This window comes from Canis lupus, chromosome 28 (assembly GCF_011100685.1).
Source record: "Canis lupus familiaris isolate Mischka breed German Shepherd chromosome 28, alternate assembly UU_Cfam_GSD_1.0, whole genome shotgun sequence".
Taxonomy (NCBI): domain Eukaryota; kingdom Metazoa; phylum Chordata; class Mammalia; order Carnivora; family Canidae; genus Canis; species Canis lupus.
In genome coordinates, this window is record NC_049249.1 from 32,245,465 (window position 1) to 32,272,940 (window position 27,476).

Here is a 27,476-nt window from a genome sequence, read left to right on the forward strand (position 1 = left end):
GGGATCTGAGGGGCCTTCCAGTGCAGTCTTCTCATTTGGCAGGTGAGGCCTGGGGACTTGAGGCTGGACTCTCAGGGAGGCCCCTGTGGATATTCCAGATTACCCCAGGAGCCGTAAAGAAACGTGGCGCCACGTAGCAACAGAGATGGCACGGGTCCCCAGAGGAGGGAGGCCTGTGAGATGCCCCCGTGCCCACAGCCCCTGGTGAGCACCTCCACCCCAGCCCCCAGCCAGGCCGAGACAGACCTGGAACAGGAAGTGCTCAGAACCTTTCCTGATGTTGCCGTGGTGCCCACAATCCAGAGACCAAGGGCAAGCTCCCCCGCCAAAACACCTTGGTCCCGAAGGAGAAAAGGGTGAGCCCCAGGTGACATGAGCTGGATTCAAAGTCAGAACGTGAACAGCCTGCCGTGATCCTGTACCTCAGAGACCTATACAACCAGAGTGCCTCTGTTCTAGAAGCTTCTCCTATAAACGTACATGTGGTGGCGAGGGGACTTCAGGGCAGTAAGTGTGGCTGGTGCTCTTCACCCACTTTAGAGCCAGAGGAGGATCCCTAGGGACCTGCCTGGGTAGAGAGAGGCTTCAGGGGCTCCAGGCTGGGAGGCACGTGGAGGCAGGTAGCAAATTCTACGACCAACCTACTTACAGACCTCCTTCGGTTCCCATGCCTTGGGAAAGGGGCCAAGAATTGTGGGTTATGGCCCATCTGGCTTTTCCTGAACCACTTTCCTAGCACAAGAGCAGAGAATTGTCAGTCCCCTGATGGGCTTTAAAAAGTCATAGATTCTCTCGATTCAATGAATAACTCACCCTTGGAAGTTGACTCATTATTACTTTTATGGCAAAATACAGAATCTTCAGGCCAATCTCCTGTTTTGAAGAGCCCTTCTGGAAAGTCTTTGAGACTGTACACCTTACCTCTTCTGTCTTCCAGGTGTTTCCCACCCCCCGCCCCTGTATGTAATCACCACCAACCACTGTTTGTGAAAATGCTGCATCCGGTAAGTAGAGCAATTTCGTCAGGCAGAAGGCAGTGGTGAAGAGCAGAAGCACCTGCTTACAGCTCTGTCACCTTATTTCCGCAAGGGGATGGGTCGGGCATCACTCAGGTCCCCCATCTTTTTTGGGTGACCCTTCCGTCAGAGCAGCCCTGCTGTCAGAGCCGATCCCATTCACAGGGCTGCAGCTAGATTCACAATCTGCAGTGTCGATCGCCCGCATATTCCAGGCCCTAGAGCGTAGTTCCCAGACTTCATCTTCTCATTTTAACATCCTCACCATCGCCATCGCCGTCATCATATGATGATCGAAAGGCTCAAAAGGTTAAATGACTCGCTCAAGGCCATACAACCCGTTAGTGGCGATAACAAGATTTGACTTCAATTCCCTGTTCCCTGGCCCCTGGGCTCCCCACCACCCTGCGGGTGACTGGCATCACTCCGGAACAACTGCACCCATTCCTATGGGTCCCTCATGGTACCTTCCCCGGTTAGCTTTCCTCGAGCCACCACATCTGAGGCTTACATCCATGCTGACTATCCTGCTGAAGCCCCAGGACCTCAAGCAGATACCTAAGTAAAAGGCCCTGCCCGGTGGCCCCGCTGTCCATTCCTGAGTATAGACCCAAAAGAATTGAAAACGCGTGTTCAACCCAAAACTTGCACACAAACGTTCGTAGCAGCATTTTTCACAATCACCGAAAGGTGGAAAGGGCACAAGTGGCCATCAAGTGACGCACGAGTAAAGAAAACGTGGTCTCTCCACACAGTGGAATATTATTCGGCAATAAGAGGGAATGAAGTTCTGACACCTGCTACTGCAGGGATGAGCGTGGGAAACTTTATGCCAAGTGAAAGAAGCCAAGCCTAAAAGCCCACGTACTGTATGTTTCCATTTATATAAACATCCAGAATAGCAAATCCATAGAAGCCGAAAGCAGATTGCTGGCTGCCAGGGGCTGGGGGAGGGGAATTAGGAGTGATGGCTTAAGGAATCTAAGGTTTCCTTTGGGGGGAATGAAAATGCCCTGAACTGGACGGTGGTGATAGCTGTGCAACCTTCATAAATGTACCAAATGCCACTAAATCGCATGCGATAAAGTGGTGAATGTCATGTTTTGTGTGTTTTACCACAATAAAAGGGAACAACAGATCTCTACCTAGGATCTCCTCAGTTTGGTATCTCTCTGAATCCCAAGTGAGGATAAGCATGTAAAGAAGAGACTCTTGAAATATCATCTTGGCCCCACTCGTGGGGTCTTCAGAACCACCTGCAAAGAAACCATCTTTCTCCCTGACCTTTTACCTCTGGTACCTTCTGTCCCAGATCCTAAGTTCCAAATTTCCTTGAACCCCTTTGTCTACTGAATATGATATTTGCCTTGAGAAGATGGTTCCTGAGAATTACTGGCCATGTTTGAAAATCAACCAGTATTTAATTTAATTTTTTTCTTAAAGATTTTATTTATTTATTCCTAAGAGACACACAGAGAGAGGCAGAGACACAGGCAGAGGGAGAAGCAGGCTCCATGCAGGGAGCCCGATGCGGGACTCGATCCTAGGACCCCGGGATCACACTCTGAGCCAAAGGCTCAACCACTGAGCCACCCAGGCGCCCCCAATCTGTTTTAAAATGTATCTTGATTTCCTTTCTCTTGTACACTTCGGAAAAGCTGGCCTTTGGACGATGTTAAGAAAGGATTCTCTCCCTTCCTTGCTTCCCAAGTGGTACAGAGGTCGGCTGGAACGCCAGATGGTTGGCTCGACCAACCGGTGGCGTTTCCCCAGGGAGCCTTTCTCCGGGGACCTGCTGGGACTCTCCCAGATGTGCAAGGCTCTGAACGTGGATTTTGAAGAAGTTCTGAAGGACCCAGACAGGTAGGGAGGTCCAAGGCCTATGGCCTGGGATGCGCCTCCGTGGAACCACATTTCTGGGTAGTGTCCCATGGTGGGGCTGCTCTACCTGGGCAGATGGGCTGCTCTTGGCCTCCGTCAGGGACCATCCTTCAGGGATGGACAGCCTCGGTGTGACCACTTCCCCTGAGGATGTCTGTGTGTGTGATAAAAGTATAGACAGAGACTGGCCTTTTTTTTTTTTTTTTTTTTAAGATTTTATCCATTTATTCATGAGAGTCATAGAGAGAGAGGCAGAGACACAGGCAGAGGGAGAAGCAGACTCTCTGCAAGGAGCCTGATGTGGGATTCGATCCCAGAACTCCTGGATCACGTCCTGAGCCGAAGGCAGGCCCTCAACCACTGAGCCAGCCAGGTGCCCCGTCCTTTTTTTTTTTTTTTTTTCTAGATTTTTCCTTTATATTGGGAACTTTGGCCCTAACAGGATTCTGTTATATTTATCAACTGATTTATTGACGAAGAAAACTTAGAGTCCTGGCTTAGAGTCCGACCCTATCTCATAAATTCGTATTTCCACGCCAGTCACTTGGCTCCCCATGTGTGAGAAGCTGGCTCCCCCCTCATCCCCAAGGAACTCTAACAGCAGGCTTAGAGCAGCACTTCTCCATGTGGCAAGTGCTTTCTGGCCTCTCCTGGGACGTAGAGCTGGACCCTATCGCAGGAGGGGTAATTCACTTCCCTGGTGCCACAGCCCTCCCTGGCCTGGCAATACCGGCCCAGTGGGCACAGGATCGAGTCTAGCTGAGCACGACCTGTGCCCCTGGATGGTGCTCACCACCAAAGAGCTCCTTGCTCCCTGTTTGCTTGGCCAGCAGCCGAATCTTTCCCATCTAGACCCCCTGGCCAGCCCTGCTCCAACACCCTGCCCCCTCACAGGTGACTCTGTTACACACATTGGGATAAATCACATCCATCTGGGTTTGCTGCCTCAATTCTCTGATGCTTGCAGGGGAGAAAAATTGAGTGCTGTGAGTTGCTGTTTTGGGCATCAGCCTTCAACTCTCTTGAACGGATTTTATATTTATTTTATATTTTGTTTGGTTAGGACCTTGAAGAAGTCTTAGGGTTAAAACTCACTGGGCCAGGACCTATGCTGGGGATGCAGGCCCTGGAGTGGGGCCTGGGAATAGAGAAGCCAACTGACCCGGAAAGCTGACGAGGGTGGCTGGGCAGGAGGAGCAGAAAGTCTCCAGGACTCGGTCTGCGTGATCGCTGAGCAAGGCCAGGGGTGGTGGCCTGAGAGCAGGGCACAGAAACCTGAGGGATGGTGGCAGGTGTTCTGGGTTTCAGGTTCAAGCCAGTGGCTAAACCTCTCTGAGCCTCAGTTTCCTCACCTGTGAAATGATGATAACAGCATCTTTTTTGAAAAGTCATCTTGAGGATTAAATCAGTACCTTGGAAATGCTTAGCACTGTGTCTAGCAGACAGTAGAGGATCTTTCAGTGGAGCTTCTATTAGCCTGAGCAACAGTTTAGCTGTCGGTGCCAGTGATTTCATTTTGGGGAGTGCCAGGCCTGTGCTCTGCCAGCCAACAACCCCATTTTACACTCTTCCTTTTGCCACCTTCCCTCAAATTGTCAAGGCACATTGCCTGCAACACAGCAGTGACACAGCGTGCCTCTGTCCTCGGGGATGCTAGGAAGCTGCCCAGAGGCCAGCGGGGGCAAGGAGGCACTGTGGGGAGGCTGATCCCTCGTGTTCGTGGCGGCCAGCGGATCGAGGCTCAGCTCAGCCGGGCAGTGGGGCTCTTCTCCACGAGCTCTCATCCTCCTCCTGAGACAATGGACCTACTCGGGCATGTTCTGGTGGGTGCTGGGGATGGCAGGGACACGAGGCAAGCCCAGGTGCACAAGCGCTTTCCAAACCTTCAGCCACACCACATCCACCGACATCAAGGCAAGCCACATGGCCAAAGCCAAGGGCCAGGAAATCAAACTGGCGTTTTGCGAGTATTAAACCAAAAGCCCTTTGGATGGTTTGCTGCAGGAAGGCCTTACGTCCATAAGACACATAGAGAATTTCTCCCTCTTCCCTCTTTTCTCTCCATAATGGGTCATGACTAGGGGGACCGAGTCCCCAGCCTAATAGTGTGCTCCTAGTATTCTCACGTGCCACTTTAGCCCAGGCTGTCTAGGCCCAAAGAGTGAAGAGGACAGCTCACAGATGCCATCTATTCCCTTAACTTTTCCAGTGGCTCTAAAATAAACCTAGCCCTTGGAATCTGCAGAGCCCACACGATAAGTGGTATATCTTGGCAAGGACCCATGACACCAGGAGAAGGCAATGTGGTCACTTCTGTTGTCTGGCTCAGCCGATGACAGTGATGTTTGTGAGGGTAGTGAGCTCATAGGCATTGCCCATAGTTTCCAAAGTCCATTACTCCATTTTGAGATCACAGTCTGAACCCCTGACCTTGGCCAGCTTTTCCCAGACGTGTGAACCAAGCCACCAGAAGGATTGAGGCTAGCTTGGGTCAGGTCCACTACCGTTGGATAAATACTTCAAGCTCTCACTGCCTTCCTGGGGCTGAGTCACTAGTAGCCACTATCCTTACTTGGAAAGGGCAGCATGTGGTTAATGTTATTCTGGATATAGGTGCCCCCACCCAAGCCCCCCTCTCTGAACCCTGGTCATGAGGGTTCTTGGAACCATTGGAAAACAGCATGGCAAAAGTGACACAGACCAGATGTGGTCATCAAGTGGCCTTTGGCTAGTTGACTTTCTTGGGATGACTGTCTTCAAGCTGTGAATATGTGACTCAAATTTTGTTTCACATCCTCGCTCAACAGGATGAATGTAGTTAGTTCACAGAAAGATACCTTATCTTTGTCATCCGCCAATCATTGAATGGATATTTATTGAGCACTTGCATGGTGGCCATGCCAGGGTTCCAGCAGCGAATAAATGTTGAATCTGTCTTTGTGGAATGCAGAGCTTAGAGCAGAGGCGATCACAAGACACTATAGAGGAATTTTTTTTTTTTTTAAGATTTAATTTATCCATGAGAGACACATACACACAGAGGCAAAGACACAGGCAGAGGGAGAAGCAGACTCCCTATGGGGAGCCCTATGCAGGACTCGATCCCAGGACCTTGGGATCATGCCCTGAGGCAAAGGCAGATGCTCAACCGCTGAGCCACCCAGGTGTCCTGATATAGCAGGAGTTCTAAGGGGGGCAATTCCAGGGCGGTGAGTGGAAGGACCACCTGCTCAATCTCCCCAGTGAAAGGAACAGCTAAGCTTACCTAGGAGGATGAGGAGGAGCTCATCAAGTGAAGAGGTCAGGAGGAGAGCACTTGGGGCCCAGGATGCTGTATGGCCAAGAGAATGGAAGCAAGAGACAGTGGGTTCAGGCGGTTGAGAAGGGCCGGAGCAGGGAGTGTAGAGCTGAGCCATGCTGAGGAGTGGGGGCTTCCCTCCAGAGCACTGGGGAGACACTGAAGGATTCTCAGCAGGAGAGACGCGAGAGCAGATGTGTGTTTTACGTGGTTCTCAGGCTGCAGCATCCCATGTGCATCTGAGGGGAGCTCCCCAGAGACTGGAGGAGATAATGATGGGTTGGATGAAGCTCGCAGCAGTAAGGGGAAAGGAGACCTGATATTTGTCAGATCTTGGCACTTGATCAGATGTGACAATAGTCAGTGTGCTGGCCAGGGCAACTGCAGGCTGGTGGGGCCATTTGCTGGAGAAAGAGCAGGGTTGGTTTGGGATAAAATCTGAGTTTCGCTCTTGGACACATTGAGAATGGGGCATGCGTGACCCCAACACAGAAGTACTTGTGAGTAACTTCCCAGAAATGCCCAGAATCTTCTCTTCCTTTCTCCAGCAGGTGTTTATGGAGCATCTACTATATGCTAGACATTGTTTTAGACATTCACGAGAGAGGAGTCATTCAGGCAACCTGATATAACCCCCAATATCTTCTTGGTAAAGGCTACCCACAAACCAAAAACAGAAATCGATGTTTTGAGCCAGCCACCAGACAGAGCCTATCATTAGTCACATCAGCAGACGAATGGTGACCCAAGGAACTCCCAAGGGGCAAGATGTGATGGGATAGATTAATGGATGCTTCAGGGACACTTACACTGGAATAACACATGTTGCAGTTGAGAAAAGGTCATTATTAACTCCTGAATTTTTTGTTTGTATTTTCCCTTGAGGTTATATGTTTCACAAATCCAGAAAATTTTCTCCAGGAACTTGAAGAACAAGACCATCCAGAGTAGGGAAGCAGGTGAGTGCTTGGCACCAGTGGATTCAATCAAATGCCTCCGCACTCAGGGCCAGCCGTGGTTTCCACAGAAGGAAACCAGACGCTAGGCCCGGTCACAGGCCCATAAATTCCAGCTTCTGTCCACTGCACATCATCTAACATCAGATAGGCGCTGTGAATATGTCAGACGCACCATGAAATGATGCATGAAACCAGGCTTGGCAAACACATTTTCGTATGCTAACTGGTCATAGTAAAGATAGATATGCTGATGTGAATAAATAGGGTTTGGGTCAGAAGACTAAACAGAAGCCCTGTCAAGCATGGGCAGCTGTTCTCTGTCCATTTTCACTCTAACCAGTCATGAGTTGGACATCACATCTGCACTCGTCCAAGAGGACTTTTCTGGTGTAGAATGAGGAACCAGATGAGGTCTGTCCAACTGGGGAAGGGTGCATTGAACCTCACCAGGCCTGGGCAGGTCAGCTCCTTAAAGGAGATTTTTTTTTCTCAGATTTATTTATTCATTTTAGCGAGGGAGAGGGGAGGGGCTGAGGGAGAGGGAGAGAGAATCCTCAAGCAGACTCCCCCGCTGAGCACAAAACCCGACATGGGGCTTGATCTCATGAGCCTGGGACCATGACCTGAGCTGATACCGAGAGCTGCTCAACTGACTGAGTCACTCAGGTGCCCCCTTAAAGGAGATTTTTTTTCTTTAGATAAGCTGCCTGAGGTCTGAGCAGCCTCCTTCCGCAGGAGACCCTACTGGATTTCTTCTCGCCTTGTGGGCTCTGATTGACTGGAGGCCCTGGGTGGTCTGAGGCCACCTCCTGGCTCGGGAAAAAGACTTCTGGGGCTGGTGTGCTGTCTGCTATGCGTGTGCCACCGTGAAAGCAGACGTGGGTATTCAGTGAGGGGACACGCTTTATCCACAAATCTGCTCCTGCCTAAAATCACCCTAACAGGGTGAGATTCTTTCTAGCCCAGCACAACCAGGCCATCCCATGAGGTGACCCGAGATTTGAGATGCGAGCCCACATTCTGAACCACAGCCCGAAACAGTATCGTGCAGTTGGTGGATGACAGTGTCAATAACAGGAGAGGAAACAGGTGCCCAAGCTCACGCAGTCAAAATAATGGCAAGGCCATTAAGAAGTCGGTGGGACTCGTGGCTCTCAAGGTCCTATCCAGCGCTGAGGTTAAGGGTTTGGGAGGATGGCCGAGCATCGCCCCCTCCCCCCAGGTCTGCACTAACAGGAGTCCAGCCTGCAGAGGCCCCCTGCTCACAGCTTCTCACGCCTCACCTGGCCAGGTATCCTTAGATCCTCCATCTGCCCTCCTGTCAAAGGCTCTCTCTTTTTAATCATCCATGCTATCCAAGGATGAGATAAAGCCCCTCGTATAAAGCCCCTTAGACAGTTTGCAAAAAGCCGCCTTTATTTTGTAATCTTGTTCACACCTATTAGCTGGGTTCTCTGGGGATCCCCATTCCCTCGAGGAAAATAAGGCTCACAATGACTGCCTCCCAGTGACCAGTCTTTGAGCTGCACTTTGCTGTCACCTTTCAGGTGGCCCATAACTAAGCACCAATGCCCAGTAGCTTCAACAGGGGACTGGGCAGCGAGAGCCCTTCCCAGGGGAGATTTGGCAACATCTGGAGACATTGGGGGGTCATCACAACTTAGTGGGGAGGGTGCTACTGGCCTCCCGTGGGTAGAGGTCCGGGATGTCGTTGAGTAACCTACAAGGCACAGGACAGCCCCACCACAGAGAATTATCTGGCCCCCAATATGAACAGGGCCAAGGGTGAGAAATGCTATAACAGGAAGGCATGGTGAGGCCCCCAAGAGTGACCCACCCAGTGTCCTTCCCCATGAAGCCTTTCCAGTCTGCCACCTGGAGGGCCATTCATGTGCCTCTGCAGTCCTATGGTAATGGGTCAGCTGCTCATGGATACTTACCTCTGTCCGTCTGTAAGTCTGCTTATCGTATCCCCCTGGGATCCAGTCAGTGCCCCGAGGCCCACGCTGTCTGCACTGCTTCGCTCCTGGCCGGCCCAGTGAACCCACCTGCCCACCTGCTCTGAGACTGTGATGGAATGGCAGGTGGGAGGAGCTGATGCATCTCCTGGAAGAGGGGCCGTGAAACCTCTTAACTCATCACCGCATTCTCTCCTCAGACGTGATTCTCAAATGTCTGGGCTCCACGTGGGAACTCCACCAGCCCCATCTTTTCCAGTCTGAGACCTTGGCCAAGCTCTACCTGATGGCACTGTCGCAGGGCACCACGAGCCCCAAAAAGGAACTGGAGAGGCTTCTGCAAGGTATTTTCTTCCTGGCACCCAGCGTGGAGCCCCAAATGCCCTCTGGTCTGAGGGTCCCCAGCTTGGCATTTGGTCATCTGTTTGGAGATCAAGGTCACTCAAGGCCTGTGCTGTGTCCTCATCACAGGATCCAACCTCAGTCTCCAGCTCTAACGTGGGAATTATATTTCTCACTATGTTGTTTGATGCCTAGAGGAGGTAAATAGCTGTGAAGTTCTAGAACAATGTCTGGCACATATTGGGCACTCAGTAAATGTCATTTATTTTTCTCATAACAACCCAATCCTGCCCAGCCAGCTGAGATGGAGACTCTACCTACTTCTTTGAGAAGACTGAATGGTTGTGTTGGGTCTTCTGATGGGCTTTCTGGAAGGAAGCCATAGCTCTGCTGTCTGGCCCAGGACGCCGGTTAGAGGTTTACATGTATACGTCAATGTTATGTTTCCTTTCCTCTCTCTTTTCTTAACTTCACATTATTCCATAACGTATTTGGGCCACTTCTTTCTTTCCTTTTCTCCTTTTCCAACTCTGGTAATCCCCAGGCTCCTCTCTCTGTCCCTCTCCTGACGCATTGCCTTCTTTGGGCAATACAGGTTGGCGTCGTTTCAGGACGACTCCTAAGCAGGTACCGTGGAAAATGCAAGGTCTCCAAAACCAACCAGCAGGCCAGGCTGGATGGGACTGAATTTCCAGGATGTGGCAGCAAAGCTCTGTTATTTCAGAGCCAGACGGGCTGGCCAGGCCCCCAGCTGCTGCCCCCACCGAGCCTGGAGAGAGGGCCCGGGTGCCAGCCGGAATCAGCCCGGCCACAAGGCCTCTGACTCAGCCCTTCCCCGCTGCGCCGGGAGCTGAGAGCAGGCTGTGGCATCCCCCCAGCCTGGGATGACCCTCATGCTCACTCAGTAGTCTTCTTTGCTTCTTCCAAGCCTTTGTCCCAGTGTCTTTGAGCATGGGCAGCTCCTTCTGTGTCCCCTGTGCCCAGGTCAGAACACTCACCAGGCACCCGAGGAAAGGCCATGGAGATCCAGACAAGATTGCATTGGAAAGCAAGAGAATTTGGAAAGAGAAAACGCAGTTACTGTTAATGCTTGGGTCTATGATATTCTAGAATGGTCTCACTGATGAGTTTGGGTCCTGCTGAGACAAGAGCCTTGATCCAAGCCCCCTGCTGGAGGCTGGGCCTGACTGGGGTTACGGTGGGGGTGGTGCGTGGAGACATCAGGGTAGGTACAGAGATGAGATGAGATCCCCCTCCTGCCCAGACTATTACAACTTTCCAGTATCTGTCCCCAGGCCCCAGCAACTAAGCCCGTTCCTGGGCATCATGTGCCTGTCATGTGCAGTGGACATGACTACTAGCTTTTATGCACTTGTGGATGCAGGAGGTACCTCACAGTGACATTTGGATAGTCTGGCGACCACTGCTTTGTGTCCCTGAGAGCATCTGCACTGCTGTCCTGGGGTGGCGGGTGCTCTGCGGAGTCAGCCCCCTGCGAGCATCACACCACTGTCCCAGCTGCTCTCCCACCGAGAGTCCAGGATGAGCTATACTTTATCAGGACCCGTTTGTTCTCTACGAGGAACCCCCAAAAGGAAATGGTACCCCTCCACTTACTCTGGCCTAGCGGATGATATTCTCTTCTTCCCTCAACATATATCGGGTGCTTAACTTATCCTACGCATTGTGCTAGGAACTCAGTGTTGGGGGGTTGGGGGACAGACGGGCCAACCCAAGATGATGATAAAGCACAAGGAACAACATTACCCGTCATGATATGAAGTACCACCACCCGAGGGTGTCTGTGCCCCCAGCGCACATGAGCGGGAGAGTGCTGCGCGCAGGCGGGAGGCAGTCCTAAAAGCCCAGAGGAAAATGAGTCAGAGCAGAGAACAAGGCCTGGCACTCAGTAGGCGCTCAATAAATATTTGCTAACTATGAGCCTGAACAGAGCCAGGTGCCGTGAGCGTGGTGAGGGAAGGCACCTTGAATAGATCTTTGTTCTCCCCTTTTCTCTGTGGCCTCCGTGGCTCGCACTGTGACATCCTTTATTGGATCCTGACCCGTGCCATTTTTAGTACCTGGAACCTTGAGTTCGCTAGGCTTGGAATTCTGTTAGAGTCCCCTCATTCCGTTGATTTAGCAGATATTTACTGTGGACAAGACCGTGTCGGTCTCGGAGATGGAGCTCTGAGGAAGCCGTCGGTGTGCCTGCCCCGCAGATACATGATGTGGTAGCAGGTGGCGGTAGTAGTGAGTCTAGGAGGAAGAATAAAGCCAGTTTGGGGGAAGGTAGGGGTGGGGTGCAACCTAACACACAGAGTCATGTGGGTCCCTGATGGGGGCAGGATGGAGCCCTGGGACTCTTCTGCAGAACCAGCCACAAGGAGGCAGTTTTGGGGTCCAGTGAGCCAGAGACTAGAGTTCTTGGGGCCATTGGAGGGGCTTCGTCTTTGTGCCAAGGCCTTGGGATGCCACTGGAGACCTGAGAGCAGAGGGTGTTGTAACTCACATTTCAGAATAAGTCTGAGTGGTTGCGGGAGGTTTGCGGTGAGTCAGGCTGCCCCTTCCTGGCCTCCTGGGATTCTTTGGTGGCAGGGGGGTCCTCTGCTTGGACATCTTTGGGCAAAGTTTCCACAGCCACTGGGTGGATGCCTTCGTCCCCTGCTCACTGTGGTCCCATCTCATGCCAGGTCTGGGCTGGGTACTGGGTGTACAGAGATAACAGAGGCCCACCCCTTGCCCTCAAACTGCTTGCAGTCTGCAGGGGGAGAGGGAGGAGGCAGGGAGAGAGAGTGGGGCAGGGCCCAGTGAAAAGTATCTCAGGCAGTGAGAGCATCTGTTTCCCAGTTTCGGGGTCTCAGTAGCTGTGTAAGATCAGTGGGGAAGGTGGCCGAGGAGTGCACGAGAACTCTGAACTGTTTTTGTGACTTCTTATGAGTCTTCAGCTATTTCTGAACAATCATTTCAAAACTGCATCCCCTAAACAAGCAAACAGAAACAAAACACGCTGTGGTGAATGCCAAGGTCAAGGTCGTGCAAAGGGCCATGGGCCCCCATACTGTATCCTACGCAAGTCAGTGCCACTCTCGGGTCCTGACGTCCCCATTCTGCTTCCTTTGCCAGCTCAGCTGTGTGGGAGTGTCCAGGAAAGACCCCCCATAAAGAAGATGATCATTTCCTTGAAGATCAATGACCCCCTGGTCACTAAAGTTGGTAACGTACACCTGTCTTTTTATGCCAAGAATGCCCCTCCCAGATTTAAAAACAACACTAGGGCAAGCAAGCAGACCATGGTGTTAAGGCCTTCCTTATGAGAAACAGCTGAGCGGAGCAGAGAAGGTGCTAGAGAGAGGCTCATCCCTGGGAGGAGGCTTGGGGGATGCTGGGGAAGAAGGAGGCAGCAGGCATTGGGTCAGAGACACCCAGTGACCGGGAAGCCCTCGGGGCCGCCCTCCCCGGCAGCACTGGGCACAGCCCCCCCCGCTCCGGGGGGCTCCAGCCGCAGAGGGCTCACCTTGCCCCACCCCAGCCTGGCCACCTGGAAACAGGGACGGACTTCTGACTTAGTGCGGCACGTGTGCTGCCACATGCTGTCATGGTCTGCGAATGTGCCCCGGCGGGTTGTCCCCGGCAGCCTTGGCCGTGCTGCGGGGCTCACGGGGCTCAGGAAGGCCAGCTTGGGTTCGGCCCGGTCCCTCTGCTCCCGGGTCACGGGAGCTCAGTTCTCAGCCCGGGTCCTTAAGCTTTTTGAAGCCCCCAGACCCTGGGGAAAATCGGCCTTGAGCTAAACGTCATGTCCAGAGAAGAAAGCACACGTACACGCACACGGCATGCTGCGCGGGCCGCGGAGCCCCGAGGCGCAGGCTGCGGGATGGGCTGAGAGCAGCGTTCTTCCGGCAGGAGCTGCCTTTTCTTTGGCTCCATCCTCAACTCCAAGGGGAGGTTGGGAGCCCGGGCTGCGTGTGCGCCCAGGTCAGAGCAGGTGCATTTCCTCTAAGGGCGACCCTGCCCGCCCGGCGAGGGGACGCTCAGCATCCAGCAGGGAGGCGCCCACGAGGGAGGGCCGCAGGGCCCAGGCCCGCGAGCTGACGGCCTCCTCGCTTGGCTGCTGCCCCCAGCCTTCGCCACAGCCCTGAAGAGCCTCTATCTGAGCGAGGTGGAGATGAACATGGATGATGTGCTGGGCGTGCTGGCTTCCGCACACATTCTCCAGTTCAGCAGCCTGTTTCAAAGGTCAGGAGGCGCGACAAGGCGTGGGCCAGGGCCGGCCCCGGGCCGGGTGGAGGGGGTCCTTCTGGCCCGTTCATAGATCGTCCCTCTTCCGTGGGCTGGGGCACCTGGGTCCCTCTGCAGAAAGCCCAGCGGTGAGTCTGCAGAGGAACCGAGGCTAATTCACACATTGTGAGCTCACACCCTGAGCCGCTGCTCCAGCAACACGCTCCTTCCAGCCAGTCAATCTTGCCTCACACGGCCTGTGATGCAAGTGGGGTGTCCTCTGCCTGGGAGATCCCCTGCAGGTTTGCAAAGATGACCTCCCAGGGGGGCGCAAACCGTGCTCGGTTTATCAGTTACACCCGTGTTAGCTTAAAAAGCTGCTCATTTAGCGCACACACCCCTCAGCTGGTCATTTGAAGACAAGCTGACTTTCCTCCGTCCAGGTTTATGTTTCCCTCCTGTTTTTCTTTGTATAGAGTATTTTCATTCTTAAAATTGTTACACACCGTCGTCGTAGATCTTTCAGAAGAGAGAGAACTGCAAAGCTCAAAGTCCAAATTCGCCCACCGATCTGGCTGCCCGTTTGGGGGCACAGCCTTTCTCCTGGGTATTCAGACCCCGCTGGCCCACCTGGGCCAAGCAGGGGGAACCAGGAGGCGTTTACAGTGGATGGGCATCGAATGTGAAGACTTGCTCGTCTCACCAAGGATTGCGTGGGTCCATGGGCACTGAGAGAATGTGTGAGGTGAAGGTGTGAGGGCAAAATGTGGCCCTGAGGCTTGAGATTCAGAGGCTCCTAGTTTTTTGTTTTCTGGGTTCTTTTCTAAAGATTTTACTTATTGATTGGGATGGGGGCAGAGGGAGAGGGAGAGAGAGAATATTAAGCACACACTGTGCTGCTGAGTGCTAAGCCCGATGTAGGGCTTGACTCCACGGCCCCGAGACCATGACCAGAGCCAAAATCAAGAGTCAGACACTCAACCACTAAGCCACCCAAGGTCCCCAGGGCTCTTTTCTTTTTCTTTTTTTTCTTTTTTTTTTTTTTAAGATTTTATTTATTTATTTGAGAGAAAGAGCACGCAGGAGAGCATCAGCAGTAGGAGAGGGAGAGGCAGGCTCCCCACCGAGCAGGGAGCCCAACGTGGACCTTGATCCCAGGACCCTAGGATCATGACCTGAAGCTCCCAGTTATCATTAGACTTTTTCTGCAGAGCCAAAAGCAATTTAGGGTGTGAGCAGCAGGGGCTGTGCTCAGCCCTAAGGTAAGCTGCCCATGCTCTCCATGTGCCTCAGTGGTCTCAGCTGTGAAATGGGGCTCCACAGGACTTTGTTGGGGGTGAGGAGGTGTGGACATGGAGGGCTCTGAGATGGAGCATCTGCTGGAGTCAGACATTGCCCTCAGCTCTTGGCAAGGCTGACCTCATTGACCCTCCCTGAAGCCCTAGGAGGCGGTACGTTACTATGTCCACTTCATAGTCAAGAAAACAGAGGCGTCATGCGGTGAGTAACTTGCTCAAGGTCACAGTAGGGCAGCCAGAGCTTGCAGGAAGTCAAGGAGCCCCAGAACCTGCGCACCTAACACTGTCCTTTTCTGCTTTGCTCAGGTGAGGTGGTAGTGTCACCTGCTTGTTGGTGGACTCACCCTCCCTCCTCCCTCCCTGCTGTGGCGTGTGGTCGAGGCAAGGTTTGCTTGGGGCCAGTCACCTGCCAGTTTATTCTCTCACTCTTCAGTCACTCACCTGCTCCTTCAAGGACGATGTCTTGGGTGTCTCCAGGACACCGGGAACAGTGAGGACCACAGGGTCCCTGCCCTCCAAAGCTTCCTGCCCTCTGGTCTCCAGGGCACAGGAAATGAGTAAAGTGGAATGAAGGATGGGGATCCCAAATGGAACATTTTGTGTTACGGATGATTAATTTCAAGTAAATAGGTCCCTGTGATTAACAAGAACAGTTCTTAGAACTCCTCTTTTGCTGTGTCCTGTAATATTACTCCATTCCCGTAACATTTAGGAAAGGGTAAGTGAACCAAATGGAAAAATCATTGATGGGATTCGTTTTTCTAGACTATTTTGGCGTTTCCCTTGGGCTTTTCCAGGGATGTGTGCCTACTGCAGTCACGTCCTGAACACGGAGGTGGTATCTTATAGCTCTTTGATTTCCTGATCCCATGATCCCCAAGAGAGGGGATTCAGGGCAGTGATGGTCCACCTGGCTTGCTCCACCCTATGCCTCAAGATCTTCATTTGAAGAAATGAATGAATGAATGCACTTCCTGTCCAAGTCAAGAGAGGATATCAGCTGCTCTGGGGAGGGCAGGGACAGGATCTCTCCCGAGACTCTTGCAGAATTCAGGCACTTTTTATAGAGTCCACACAGCCAGATTCGGCTCTGAAGCCAGTATCTCATTCTTGGGGCACCTGAAACGACTCAAGAGTGTCAAGAAGCCTCAACAGGGATGAGCTCTCAGAGGCCTGGATGTGACAACAGAGGTCACACTGAGGGGACCTGAGTCTTGAAAAGGTGCTCCAGCATGTCAGCCAGGCCTGGCCTGAAGGGTGAGTGGCTGTGAAGTGGGAGACCAGCCGGTGTAGGCAGAGCCACGTGTAAGCAGAGCCATGTCGTGCAGGGTCTGGGGCTAACTCAGGAATCCGGGCTAGACCTTGCAGGTGATGGCTGCTGGGCTGGGTTTTGCTGAGATTTCCCAAGCCCCGTTGCATTGCATGTGTCACCCATCTGCAGCTCCGTGTAGCCTTCACAATAATGACAAAAATCACAGCTTCCTTGCTCAGGACATTCCTGAGCTCAGGACATTCCTAACTATTTCCTGGTGCTCTGATATCTCTGACCTCAAAGCGGAAAGTTCAGCCTCCCTCCTGCAGCAAGGTCTGCAACCACTGTCATCTGCCTGTCAGGCCTGGCTGCCCCATCTCAGGCCCAGATTCAAAGCCCCATCTTGCTCTTAGAGTCCGAGCCCTGGCTTTTTGGGGCTCGGCCAAGAATGACTGGTTCTTCATTTTCCTTCTTCCACCCCATGACTTGTTTTCAATGGCAGAGAAGCAAGGCCTTTGGAGATAGTGAGCCATCGTTGCGCTGATGAGCAGAGCTAGGCCGGCCTGGTACAGTTAGGCCTTGCTCAAGATTCTCCGGATAGTTGTGGCAGGGTATTACAGGTCAGATCCAGGTGGGCCTTGCCCACAGCTGGCCTGGCTCCCACCTGCCTTTGAGAGGCTGCTGGTACAGTTGGCAGGGGTGCGGCAGCACAAGACTCAGTGTGTGTGCATGTGGTGGTGGTGGGAGTGCATGGGTGTGGGTGTGCGTGTGTGCCTGTAGTGGAAGCAGAAGTGCCCTGGTCACTCTGATCGCATCACAAATCCAGGTGCTGGACCAGACCCCAAAGGTCATCTTGGCTGAGTTCCCAGCCAAGCACAAAATCACCCAGATGGCTGCTTAGGTCTGGATCACACACAGCCAAGGCCGCCCGTCTTCGGGGGGTGCAGTGTGCGTGCTGGTTCCATCTGGTACTATTCCTCGGTTTCGTGCATCACAAGCCTGCACTGACACAGCGGGGACCACGCTTGCTGCGTGCATGCACATGTGAGCATGTTTCAGGTTTTGCTTTGTGTCCCCTGATCTGGGAAAGCCTGGCCATCCCAGTCCAGCCTGGCCGATGAGTCTGATAGTGAGAAAGGGGCACAGGTGAGCATGTCGGCCTCCTGGAGTACTAATTTCCGTACCTCAACTCCAAGCCCAGCTAATTCCGTTCACATGTCTCACTAGCAAAAGCCAGCAGCTAAAGAGCACTGTGCCTGGGGAGCAGCAGAAACAATCTCCAGCACACTCCTTTGGCTCCCCAGTTCCCACCTCTGCCACCATCCTGGAGTTGGATGCAAACCTCTCTGAAAGCAGCCTGGGGCCCTCCAGGAACCGCGCTTCTCTCTCTGCAGGTGTGTGGCCATGATGATGAACGGACTCACGCCAACCACCATCAAGAGCTTCTACCTGGCTGGCTGCAAGGTGAGGATAATCTGGGCAGAGTGTGCCGCACCTGGAGACTTCTAGGAGCACCCCAGGCCCTGGGATTTTACCCCACACCCCACTGGCTCAGCTCCCAAAGATCTACCTGAAAGCACCCGCTTACGGGTACCAATGGTTGATTTTGCCAAGTAAACAATTTTAAAAATCATTTTATTTTAAAAGGACATTTTAAGACCAATTTAAAAAAAAAATTTTTTTTAAATAAAAAAGTCTTCAAATCAGGGGGATGAATGAAAGCACAGCCTTTCTCATCAAAATAGCAGACAACTTTCCAGAGCATTCTTGTTGGAGTCAGGAGAAACTGTCTCCCCCACCCTACCCCACCCCCGGGGCCCAGTCACTGTGTCAGTTCTGGGAATAGATGATGTAACCTAGGGTCTCGTTATCAGGGGGAAACACTGAGACCCAAGGAGGGGAGCGGTCTGATGTGGGTGACAGTGTCTGAGTGGCGGTGCTGGGCTCGAACCCCAGGCTGCCTGACCCAGCCTTCCTCTTCGAGGCCACCATTGACCTGGGTGGACACTCACACTGTGAAACAGGCACATCTGACCGTAACATTTGGTTTGTGCACCATCAACACGTCACAAGCTCTTGCGATGGCATCTGAGAATGTGCTCGGGGCCTGTTTCGTTAAAGACAATGCAGGGTCCTCCACTCCGCCGGCTACTAGAAAGTCACTCTGTGGGCAGCAGCTTTGCATTCTGGTCAGCAGTTCTGACCAGCACATCTGGGTCACTCTTTGGCCTGGGAAGGACTGTCGCCCCAAGGACGTGCAAGGTGTACCGAGACCTGTCAAGGTCCCTGGCCCTGGAAGAAGGTTCTCATTTTGTTTAGACTTTGATGTCAGGATACGTGCCCCCTACCAGCCTCAGAACTCATGTGGGGTCCACCCTGCAGACCCTTCCAGGATCAGTGACTGACTTTAGCTCAGCGATTTCAGTGTGCAACCCTGTGGTCAGACCTCCAGGGTTTGCTCCTGGCTCTGCCACTTGCTAGTTGTATGACCGTTGTTGGCAAGAGCAGTGATCTTGGGGCCTCCGTTTCTCCATCAGTAAAATGGGGATAATTAAGGGAGCGACCATGTAGGACTGGGGTGAGGGTTAATTTAAATCAACCTAGTGCAGGGCTGGGAGCATAGCAAACACTAAAAATGTTGTCTGGGGCGGGCTCTGTATTTTGAAGAAAAGGTTCCCGCAGGTCTGCTGCAGGACTGGCCCGAGAGCGCGCTTGTAGCATCGTTGCAGACCAGCAGAGGGTGCTGAGAGTTCAGGGATCTCCTTATCAATCGGCTTTTCTTTCCCCTCTCAGTACAAGGAAGAGCAGCTCACCACCGCCTGTGAGAAGTGGCTGGAAATGAACTTGGTCCCTCTGGTGGGGAGGCAGATCCACCTCCGGAAAATCCCGCAGGAGCTGCTTCACAGAGTGCTGCGGTCCCCCAGGTCAGAGCTGGTCCTCAGGGGGGCCGTGTGTGGGACCAGGAGTTGTCCATGCAGTGGGCCTGGGGCAGCAGGGCTGGGCCTGGGAGGCAGGTGCTGCAAGGGGGCGCACCCACACACCAGCTGGCCAGGCCCGATGTGCAGCACCTGCTCCGTCCCAGACTCCCCACCTTCTCGGACAGCCAGCCCCAGGTGGGGGCCGAAACGTGGGTGTAAGGGGGTGGGGCCGGGGCTGGGCTCCCTTCTCATGCCTGCTCTGGGATAGGGACCCTCTGGCTGCCTGCTATCTCGTTACTCACCTGGTGATTAATTCAGTAATTGCCTACGTAATTAAAAAAAAAAAAAAACCATCCTGACAACGTTGATAAACCTTCCCTGTGGAAAATGGAAAGTAGAGAAAAGCAGAAAACAGAGCACAAAGCCTCTCCTCCTCAATCAGTTCCTATCTTTAGCCCTGATTCCTCTGCTGAATCGCTCTGACCCCGACGTCTGTTGGGCCTGACAGCTCAAGCCAACACCCAACCCTTGGGGCCCTGCCCTGTGTTCCTCCAGCACTTGCTCAAGCTAGAGCCCTGGGAGTCCTTGTGCACACCACTTGCCCTCACCCCCGAGGGAGACACTAACCCTTCCAGACCCAGCCCATCACTATGGGCTTCTCTCCTCAGGCTCCAGGATGGAGGCCAGACCTCCACCAGCTCTTGTCTGGACCACCGCAAGGACCTAGTCTAACTCAGAGTCTTGTGTCTTGAGCCCCTCCAAGAGCATCTAGCCAAGGGGCCTCTGCTGTGTCCATCTGCCCCTGTGCCTCCCCAGCCACGGGGCATCCACGGGGCTACCTTAGACTCCAGCCGTGCTGAGCACCTTGCCACCCCCAGGTGTGCTCTCCCTCCTTCCTGAGATGCCTGGCTCCTTCCCATCCTTCAAGTAATTCACAGAAACGTCCCCAATGCTTGACCTTTTAGGTCATTTCTAGTGTTTACCAATATAAATATAGCGCCTCGGTGACATCCTTCAATGTACATGTCTTTATCTCAGATTATTTTCCCATGTTAAATTTCTAGAAGTGCCATGATGAAATCAAAAGGACTTTCTGGTCTTGTCACAAGTAAAAAGTATTTTTTTTAAAGATTTTATTTATTTATTCATGAGAGACACACACGGGGAGAGAGAGAGAGAGAGGCAGAGACACAGGCAGAGGGAGAAGCAGGCTCCATGCAGGGAACCCGACATGGGACTGGATCCCGGGACTCTAGGATCACACCCTGGGCCGAAGGCAGGCGCCAAACCGCTGAGTCACCCAGGGATCCCCAAGTAAAAAGTATTTTGAAAAATATTCTATTTGAAAATAATTTCAGACTGAAATGAAAAGTGTCAAAATGGTACAAAGAATATTTATGTTCCCTTTACCCTGTTTTGTTCAATCTCTGCCACTTGCTTGGCCATCTGCACCTGTATGTGGTTACGTACCCACATCTTGTTTCTGAACCCTCTGGGGGCAAGGTGCATACATCATGTACCCTTCTAAATGCTTCAGCGTTTATTTGCTGATAAAAAAAATTTGATCACAATGCAGTTATCAACTGCAGGGAATGTAGCATCGATGCTAATACCTCACATCGTTGGCCCAGTGCTCTCCTTTATAACATTCGTTCATCCGATGCAGGGTCTGGTTTAGGGTGACATATTGCATTGACTTGTCATGACTCTCTGGGACTTTTTAAATGGCTCTTGATACCCATTGCCAAGTTACCAAGATTGTGTCCTCTTTGGGTGAATTTCAACAGTGAGAAGTAAATTCGACCAAAGATGTTAGCTGTGTATTAGAAATTGAATGTTTACTCATGCCTATGGGATGGGAAGCCTTCTGAATGCAGAAATTAGATGGGGACAGATTCATTCCACTGTTGCTTTGCATTTACTAAGTGGCTTGGATGCCCTCACACCTAAAGAGAAATGAAGTTGGGAGAACAGGGTTTTGGTGTTGAGGAAGACCCCCGCCCCGGGGGCCCCGGGTGGGCTCTGGTGTCAATCTGCCCTACCCCCTACTGCTTTTCCCCACATGTGCCCCCCCCCCCCCACTCCACCAGAGCAGAGGTTACACAACCATTGAAGAAAAGATAAACATGGCATCCCTTAGACGTTTCCTAACACTGTCCCTCCCTTGGAAAGACTGAGCTGTCCTGCCCTGGAAGCATTTAACCAAGAAAAGGGAAAAACTGTCTGACCACAGCCAGAACCTTGGTGATGGGATGGGCCTTACAAAATGTACACGAGGCAGGAAAGAGGTCAAGCACTTTTCCACGCCAAGTGTCTAGACTCACCAGCTCAGGGAGACATGACTGGTGTGGGAACTGGGTCCTGCTCCTCCGGCCCCTCCCCCGGGGCTGTGTGCACACAGTCCAGAGCCATCTGCTGCTTGAGCGGCAGGAGGGGAGAGCCCCGTGGCCCTGAGCACGTCACCAGCCCATGTGCCCGGGAGGCACCAGGCCGACGGCTCCCAGGCCTCACGTTCACATCCCTGGAGGCAGCTTCTCCTCGCCTGCCCCTTGAGGTCTAGTGGCCACCTGCTCTGGAGCTGGAGGGAGCGAGGGGAACAGAGGGTGTCGGAAGAGGGGGCCTGGCTGTACCCGGGCCTGGTGGGATTGTTAGAAATCTACCCGGGCCCGGGCTCCTCACCTGCGCACACTCCTTGGCTGGTGGATCTGGCACCTTGGACCGCAGCTGATTAAGAACAAACCTTTGGATGGGTTCACTTTTATCAAGCACTCTGGGGTATGCGCTGTGCTCTGTGCACTGTCCCTCCAACCCCACAACCCTGGGTGGTAGCTACAGTTATTGGTCCTAAGATAAGAGAGATGATAAGAAGTAGGGCTGGGCTCAAGCCTAGTGATCAGGCTCCAAGGTCCAGACTCCCACCCTCCACGCTGCACCGCCTCTTCACGTGTCCCAGAGGCCAGGCCTCCCAGGCGCCAGGACTCAGCTAGGACTGGGTTGTCCTGGCGAGTCACAGGCCCCCAGAGCGGTGTGTGGAATTGCCAACCCTTGAGGGGTCAGGGATGTTGCATCCCCCGAATCCCCAGGGGCCTGCATAGTATGGACTGTGGTCATGGTGTCTGGGTCTCTGAGCCTCCTGGGAACAGCATCCAAACACTCAACTTCCGGGCCATTCCCCTTCCCTTTCTGAAGTCTCTTTGGCTTCATCTTTCATTGGGTTTTGCTTTCGGTTTTGTAAACAGCCTCGCATAAAGTACACACGGTTTTCCTGACCTCCGGGGCCTCTGGATTTCATTTCTTTGCCTGGGCCTTGGGTTTCCAATTAAGTTTCTCCTTAGAGGTCATCGCTAGGTTACCCTGTTCTGTGAACTCTAATACCATGAAAGCTTCATTCCAAGTTCTGCTTTTCTGGAAACCCAGTTCCTGCTAGACTTAGAAATGGAAAATTCAGCCAGCTGTCCAGTTCCTATCTGCATGGAAAGCTGTCCTGTAACCCGGAGCTCTGCCCACTTTTCCCTGGCTTCCTGTCGGTGATACCACCAGTCTTGGGGGCTCAGGAATCCCCAAGAGAAGCCACCCCTGTCCTCCCTGGTGAGCCCATCGCACAGCTTTCCTTCCAGTATCTGGAACACCATGGGCCATGGCTCTCAAACATAATAGTTCCTGAAGCTGATGCTTCTCTGGCTGATAGCGACAATACCTACCAACTGTTGAGCGCTTGCGGTATACAGGACACGGGGTGGGTTATTGGCCTGACTCCTATGGCCACCCAGGGAGGTGGATATTACCTGTGTTATCACCTGTGGAATGGAGGTTACGGGAAATGAAAAGATTAGCCCAGTTTCCCCCATGCAGCGTGAGATTTGGGATTTGAACACAGATTTGAGTGGCCTCAAAGCCCCAGGTCTTAAAAAAAAAAAAAAAAAAGCCTCAGGTCTTTACCAGCCCAGTCCACTGCTGTGCTCTGCATGAGGACTCATTTTTCTTATTGATATTCAGGATTAATAGGGATATTGATAGCTATTTTTTATTATAAAAACACTTAAAGGTAGGAGGATAATAGAAAACACAATTGGAAGCCATCTCCCAAAATGAACAATGACATTTTGTCATAAGAAAGAAAACATAACCAATAAAGCAGAAGTCAACTCCCTAAAGACAATCAGACCATTGTCCTGGGCCTGAATAAACCCGATCCATGTGATTATATTCTTACTACATATATGCGTGTCTACAAATAATGTGTAATATTGTTTCATAAAAGCTTAAACTTCAAACTGATGTTCTTATAGTGGCCGTACTGGTCGACAGCTTACTTTAATTTACTAACCTAAAGCGATATGTTCTCTCCATGCTGTTACTTACATATCTAATTAACATTTTAAATTTGATGTTGCACAGGGTTCCAGTGAATAAATAGCAATTTTTCATCCTCTTCCTAATGGGCTTTTGTTTTATTTTGCTTTAGTTTTTGTTGTGGCAATCAGTGCTGCCATAGACACCCTTGTCATGCTTTCTTCTGTGCATGGATACAGCTTTCTCTATAGTCTATACTCAAAGGGAGCCCTTTATTATTTATGTAAAATTTTCTCAAAAAAATAAAAAAGAGACAGTGTCTCGTTAAAAACATTTTTCTCTTAAAGAACAAATACCAGTTACATCCCAATGACTACTAGTGAGCACCAATAAACACAAGTAGGACAGCCCAGATGTTCACCTATGTCGGAGGGAAGTTTAGGGTCTCTGAGAGCTCTGTGAGGCCATCAGAGCATTAAGTGAGAATATGTTTGAATGTCCTCAGGGAAGCAGTACTTTAGGGTACTGGTACTTGGCCTCAAGCTGGAGGGAGGGTTTAGGGCGCCTGGGTGGCACAGACATTGAAACGTCCGACTCTTGGTTTTGGCTCAGGTCATTATCTAAGGGTCCTGAGGTCAAGCTATGTGTCAGGTCCCATGCTGTGTGCAATCTGCTTGAGATTCTCTCTTCCTCTCCCCTTGTCCCTCTATGCCCCAGCCCCATGCATTTTTTTCCTCTCTCAAATAAATAAATAAATCTTTAAAGACAGGACTTGTGATGTGATGAGCCCTGGGTATTATGCTGTATGTTGGTAAATTAAATTAAAAAAATAAATAAAGGAAGAGAAAGAAAGGGAGAAAGAAAAGGAAGGATGGAGGAAGGAAAGACAGAAGGAAGGAAGGAAAGAAGGAAGAGAGAGAGGGAGGAATAAAGGAAGGAATCGGTATACCTTGAAAAGAGTACTTGGTCCACTGTAGCAGCTAAAATATAGGTTTGGGGGATCCCTGGGTGGCGCAGCGGTTTGGCGCCTGCCTTTGGCCCAGGGCGCGATCCTGGAGACCCGGGATCGAATCCCACGTCGGGCTCCCGGTGCATGGAGCCTGCTTCTCCCTCTGCCTATGTCTCTGCCTCTCTCTCTCTCTCTCTCTGTGTGACTATCATAAATAAATAAAAATTAAAAAAAAAAAAAAATTTGTAAAATATAGGTTTGGGTTCCCTAACAGACACTCAAAATATTTGTGACTTAAATAAAATGGAAGTGTATACCCTGAAAAAAAAAAAAAAAGACAGAGGGCTTTATTTGAACAATTACACTCCACAATAAAAGTAAAACCGGGACGCTGATTCATGGAACCAACCCCAACAACTCCTCCTGTTGCTGCCTGGTCCTCTTGGTGAGGTCCCAAAGAACCTCTAGGCTGGGGGGCCTCGGGCTTGGATTCTGCACCGGGAGTCACATAGCTCCCCAGCCCAGGGGTGGTTGGTATCTTGGTGGAGTTCTCTGCAGGTGCATCATATACTAAGTGGCTCTGTGACATCCCCCCTCCTGCCTCACCATCATTGCCCAGATGGTGACAAATTTGGTCCTGTCTGGCCAGAGTCAAAGCCCTTGCATCTGTAGGTGGCCTGGAAACAAAGAAGAACAAAGAGATGTTCTACTGTGACCAGAAATAGCGTGAAAGGTGGGTGGGTGACATTTCCATTACCCTTTAGAGTCACCACTTAGCTTGGGGCCCACCCACCAAGACTACTCAAAGTGATGGGTGCAGAGGCTCTGATAGGTTTTGAAACCAGCATGTCATCTCTGTGGTCAAGATGGGAAATATCAAAGAGTTTAAGAAACATTAAAATGACTTCTTAGATAATCAAGTTGTCAGAGGCTTCAGAGAAGGCCTTTGGGAGATACCCTTACTTTACAGAGTTGACGTTGTAGGGGGTGACATCCTCCTTCCCACCACCTGTTTCTAGGTAAGAAGTATCATGCCAGTGCAGGCAAAGCGTGGGCTCTGCAGCCAAGACCCAGCCCGGCTGCCTAGGAGTCAGAGCTGCCGTTTGTTAGCACGCTCCTATGTGCCAGGCCCTCCGCTAAGCAATCTGTGTGTGTGTCGTCAGCTCCATAATGTCAACATCCCAACCCCCAGCGCCTGCGAATATGTTAGGTTGCATGGCAAAGGGGAAACAAGGTTGCAGGTGGATGACCTGGAGCCCAGGAGTGTGTTCTGGATTACCCGGATGGGCCTAATATAATCACAAGGATCCTGGCATGTAGAAGATGAAGGCAGGAAAGTGAGAGGTGGAAGGAGATTGGAAGGTGCTGTGCTGCTGGCCTGAGGATAGAGGAGGGGGCCACGAGCCAGGATGTGAGTGGCCTCCAGAAGCTGGAAAAAGCAAGGAAATGATTCTGTATAGAGCTTCCAGAAAGAATGCATCCACACCTTGATCTTGGCCCCGTAAGACACATTTTGTTCTTCTGACCTCCAGAACTATAAGATAATAAATGGATGTTGCTTTAAGCCAATTGGTTCATGGCTATTTATTACAGCAGCGACAGGAAACAGCCTGCCACTCACACAGCCTCTGAGCATCTGCTGTCACCACTATCTACGGGTGAGGGAGTTGTGGCTGTGGGGCCACTGAGCACCTGCAGGAGGCTCTACAGCCGGCTTGCGGCTGGACTGACCCACACCCAGGTCTGACCCCAGAATCCTGGGACCTTGACTAGGTTATTTTGCCCTCAGTGCTGGCTGGGACTAGAATGTGATGGTTGAGGCACTTACCTCAGATGCGAAATTTAAGGGGACACCAAAAAACTTTAGTCGTCCAGATGAAGTATAATATGGTGCAATATTTAAAAATAAAAATTAATCCAAAAAAACGATGAATGAGATATTAAAAATTTAAAGAAACATAGAGTCAGTCTGAATTTACATATCTATAAAAGTGGGGAATATATTCCAACTTGGCAGGATGGTTATATGGATTTCAGTGAAAGAAGATATGAAAACATCTCAGGCACACCGGTCTATAGTAAGGGCTCATTAAAGCTGGTCATTGCTTTGGCAGCACATGGGGCGGGGGGCAGGCCGCTGAGGTCACAGCCCAGCTCCCGTGACCTTGAGGACGTCATTTAACATCTCTGTCTGAAGTGACCTGCAGACTCAGGGGTGGTGGCGTCTCCCTCCTGAACTTTCTCTTCTTGTTTTCTTCCAAATGACTTCAGTTGCTTCTCCTAAAATTTCTTCTCTTCTATTTTGGCCAGGTTGTTCACTTTTAATGAGTTTCATCTTCTGAAAACACTACTTTTGTGGGTCTTCTTGCAACTGAACCACAGAATTCAGACAGTTCCGGTGCATGAAACCGTGCTGGCGTTTTTTAACAGGTAACGTAACTCAGTGTGGGTTGATGAAATGCCATACAATGGTTTTTTCACTTGTGATATCCTGGAGGAAAAGCGTCAGTGATGTGATTTTTCATAGCGTCATCGAGAGTACACAGAATGCAATTTTCCTGATGGGGTTTAGGATTACGTGATGCCTTTGAGCCAGTGGCTTACTTGAAAGCGTGAAGAATATGTAGGTGTTGTAATGTGAGATAACCGTGTGCTTCTGAACACTTGTTCTGTCCAGTAAAAGACAGGATGCACAAGGTACTCCTTTTATTCAGGAAAATTTATTACCAAACCTCACTGACCTTAAAAATATCATGTTTAAAATGTATCTAAAAAAAAAAATCTAAAAATAATAATAATAAATAAATAAAATGTATCTAAATCAGATCATCCTTGCTTATATTTCACAATAGCATAGGACAGTCTGAATTTTCTAGACAAATGGAAGGGCACCTGAATGCACAAAGGTTTCATAGAGCTTACTCAGCATCTTATACTCTCTAATCTTGTGAATTCTAGAGATGAAAGATCTCAAAATTTCAGTGAAAAATAATAATTTCAGTTTAATGGACACCATTTAATTATGCTCCCTAAGGGCAGTCGTTCTGATAAGCACTTTCTATTTGGAATCTCATTTACTCCGCAGAAGACTCCG

At 51.2% G+C, this 27,476-nt stretch overlaps 1 protein-coding gene across 5 annotated transcripts in view; it reads left to right on the forward strand.

Moving 5' to 3' along the window:
- Positions 1-277: 277 nt before the first annotated feature.
- Positions 278-27,476, forward strand: part of BTBD16 (BTB domain containing 16) — a 54,900-nt gene continuing 27,701 nt past the window's right edge. For 3 of the 5 annotated variants that reach the window (XM_038578990.1, XM_038578993.1, XM_038578992.1), the window contains exons 1-10: positions 279-507; positions 938-1,004; positions 2,728-2,879; positions 7,081-7,154; positions 9,313-9,456; positions 12,581-12,670; positions 13,576-13,690; positions 17,617-17,686; positions 19,016-19,146; positions 26,693-26,812. In XM_038578990.1, coding sequence (XP_038434918.1) covers positions 993-1,004; positions 2,728-2,879; positions 7,081-7,154; positions 9,313-9,456; positions 12,581-12,670; positions 13,576-13,690; positions 17,617-17,686; positions 19,016-19,146; positions 26,693-26,812 — 908 coding nt within the window. In that variant the 5' untranslated portion in view covers positions 279-507; positions 938-992. Of the gene's footprint in view, positions 508-937; positions 1,005-2,727; positions 2,880-7,080; positions 7,155-9,312; positions 9,457-12,580; positions 12,671-13,575; positions 13,691-17,616; positions 17,687-19,015; positions 19,147-26,692; positions 26,813-27,476 lie in introns of all 5 variants that reach the window. The other 2 variants (XM_038578994.1, XM_038578991.1) reach the window with 2 other exon arrangements.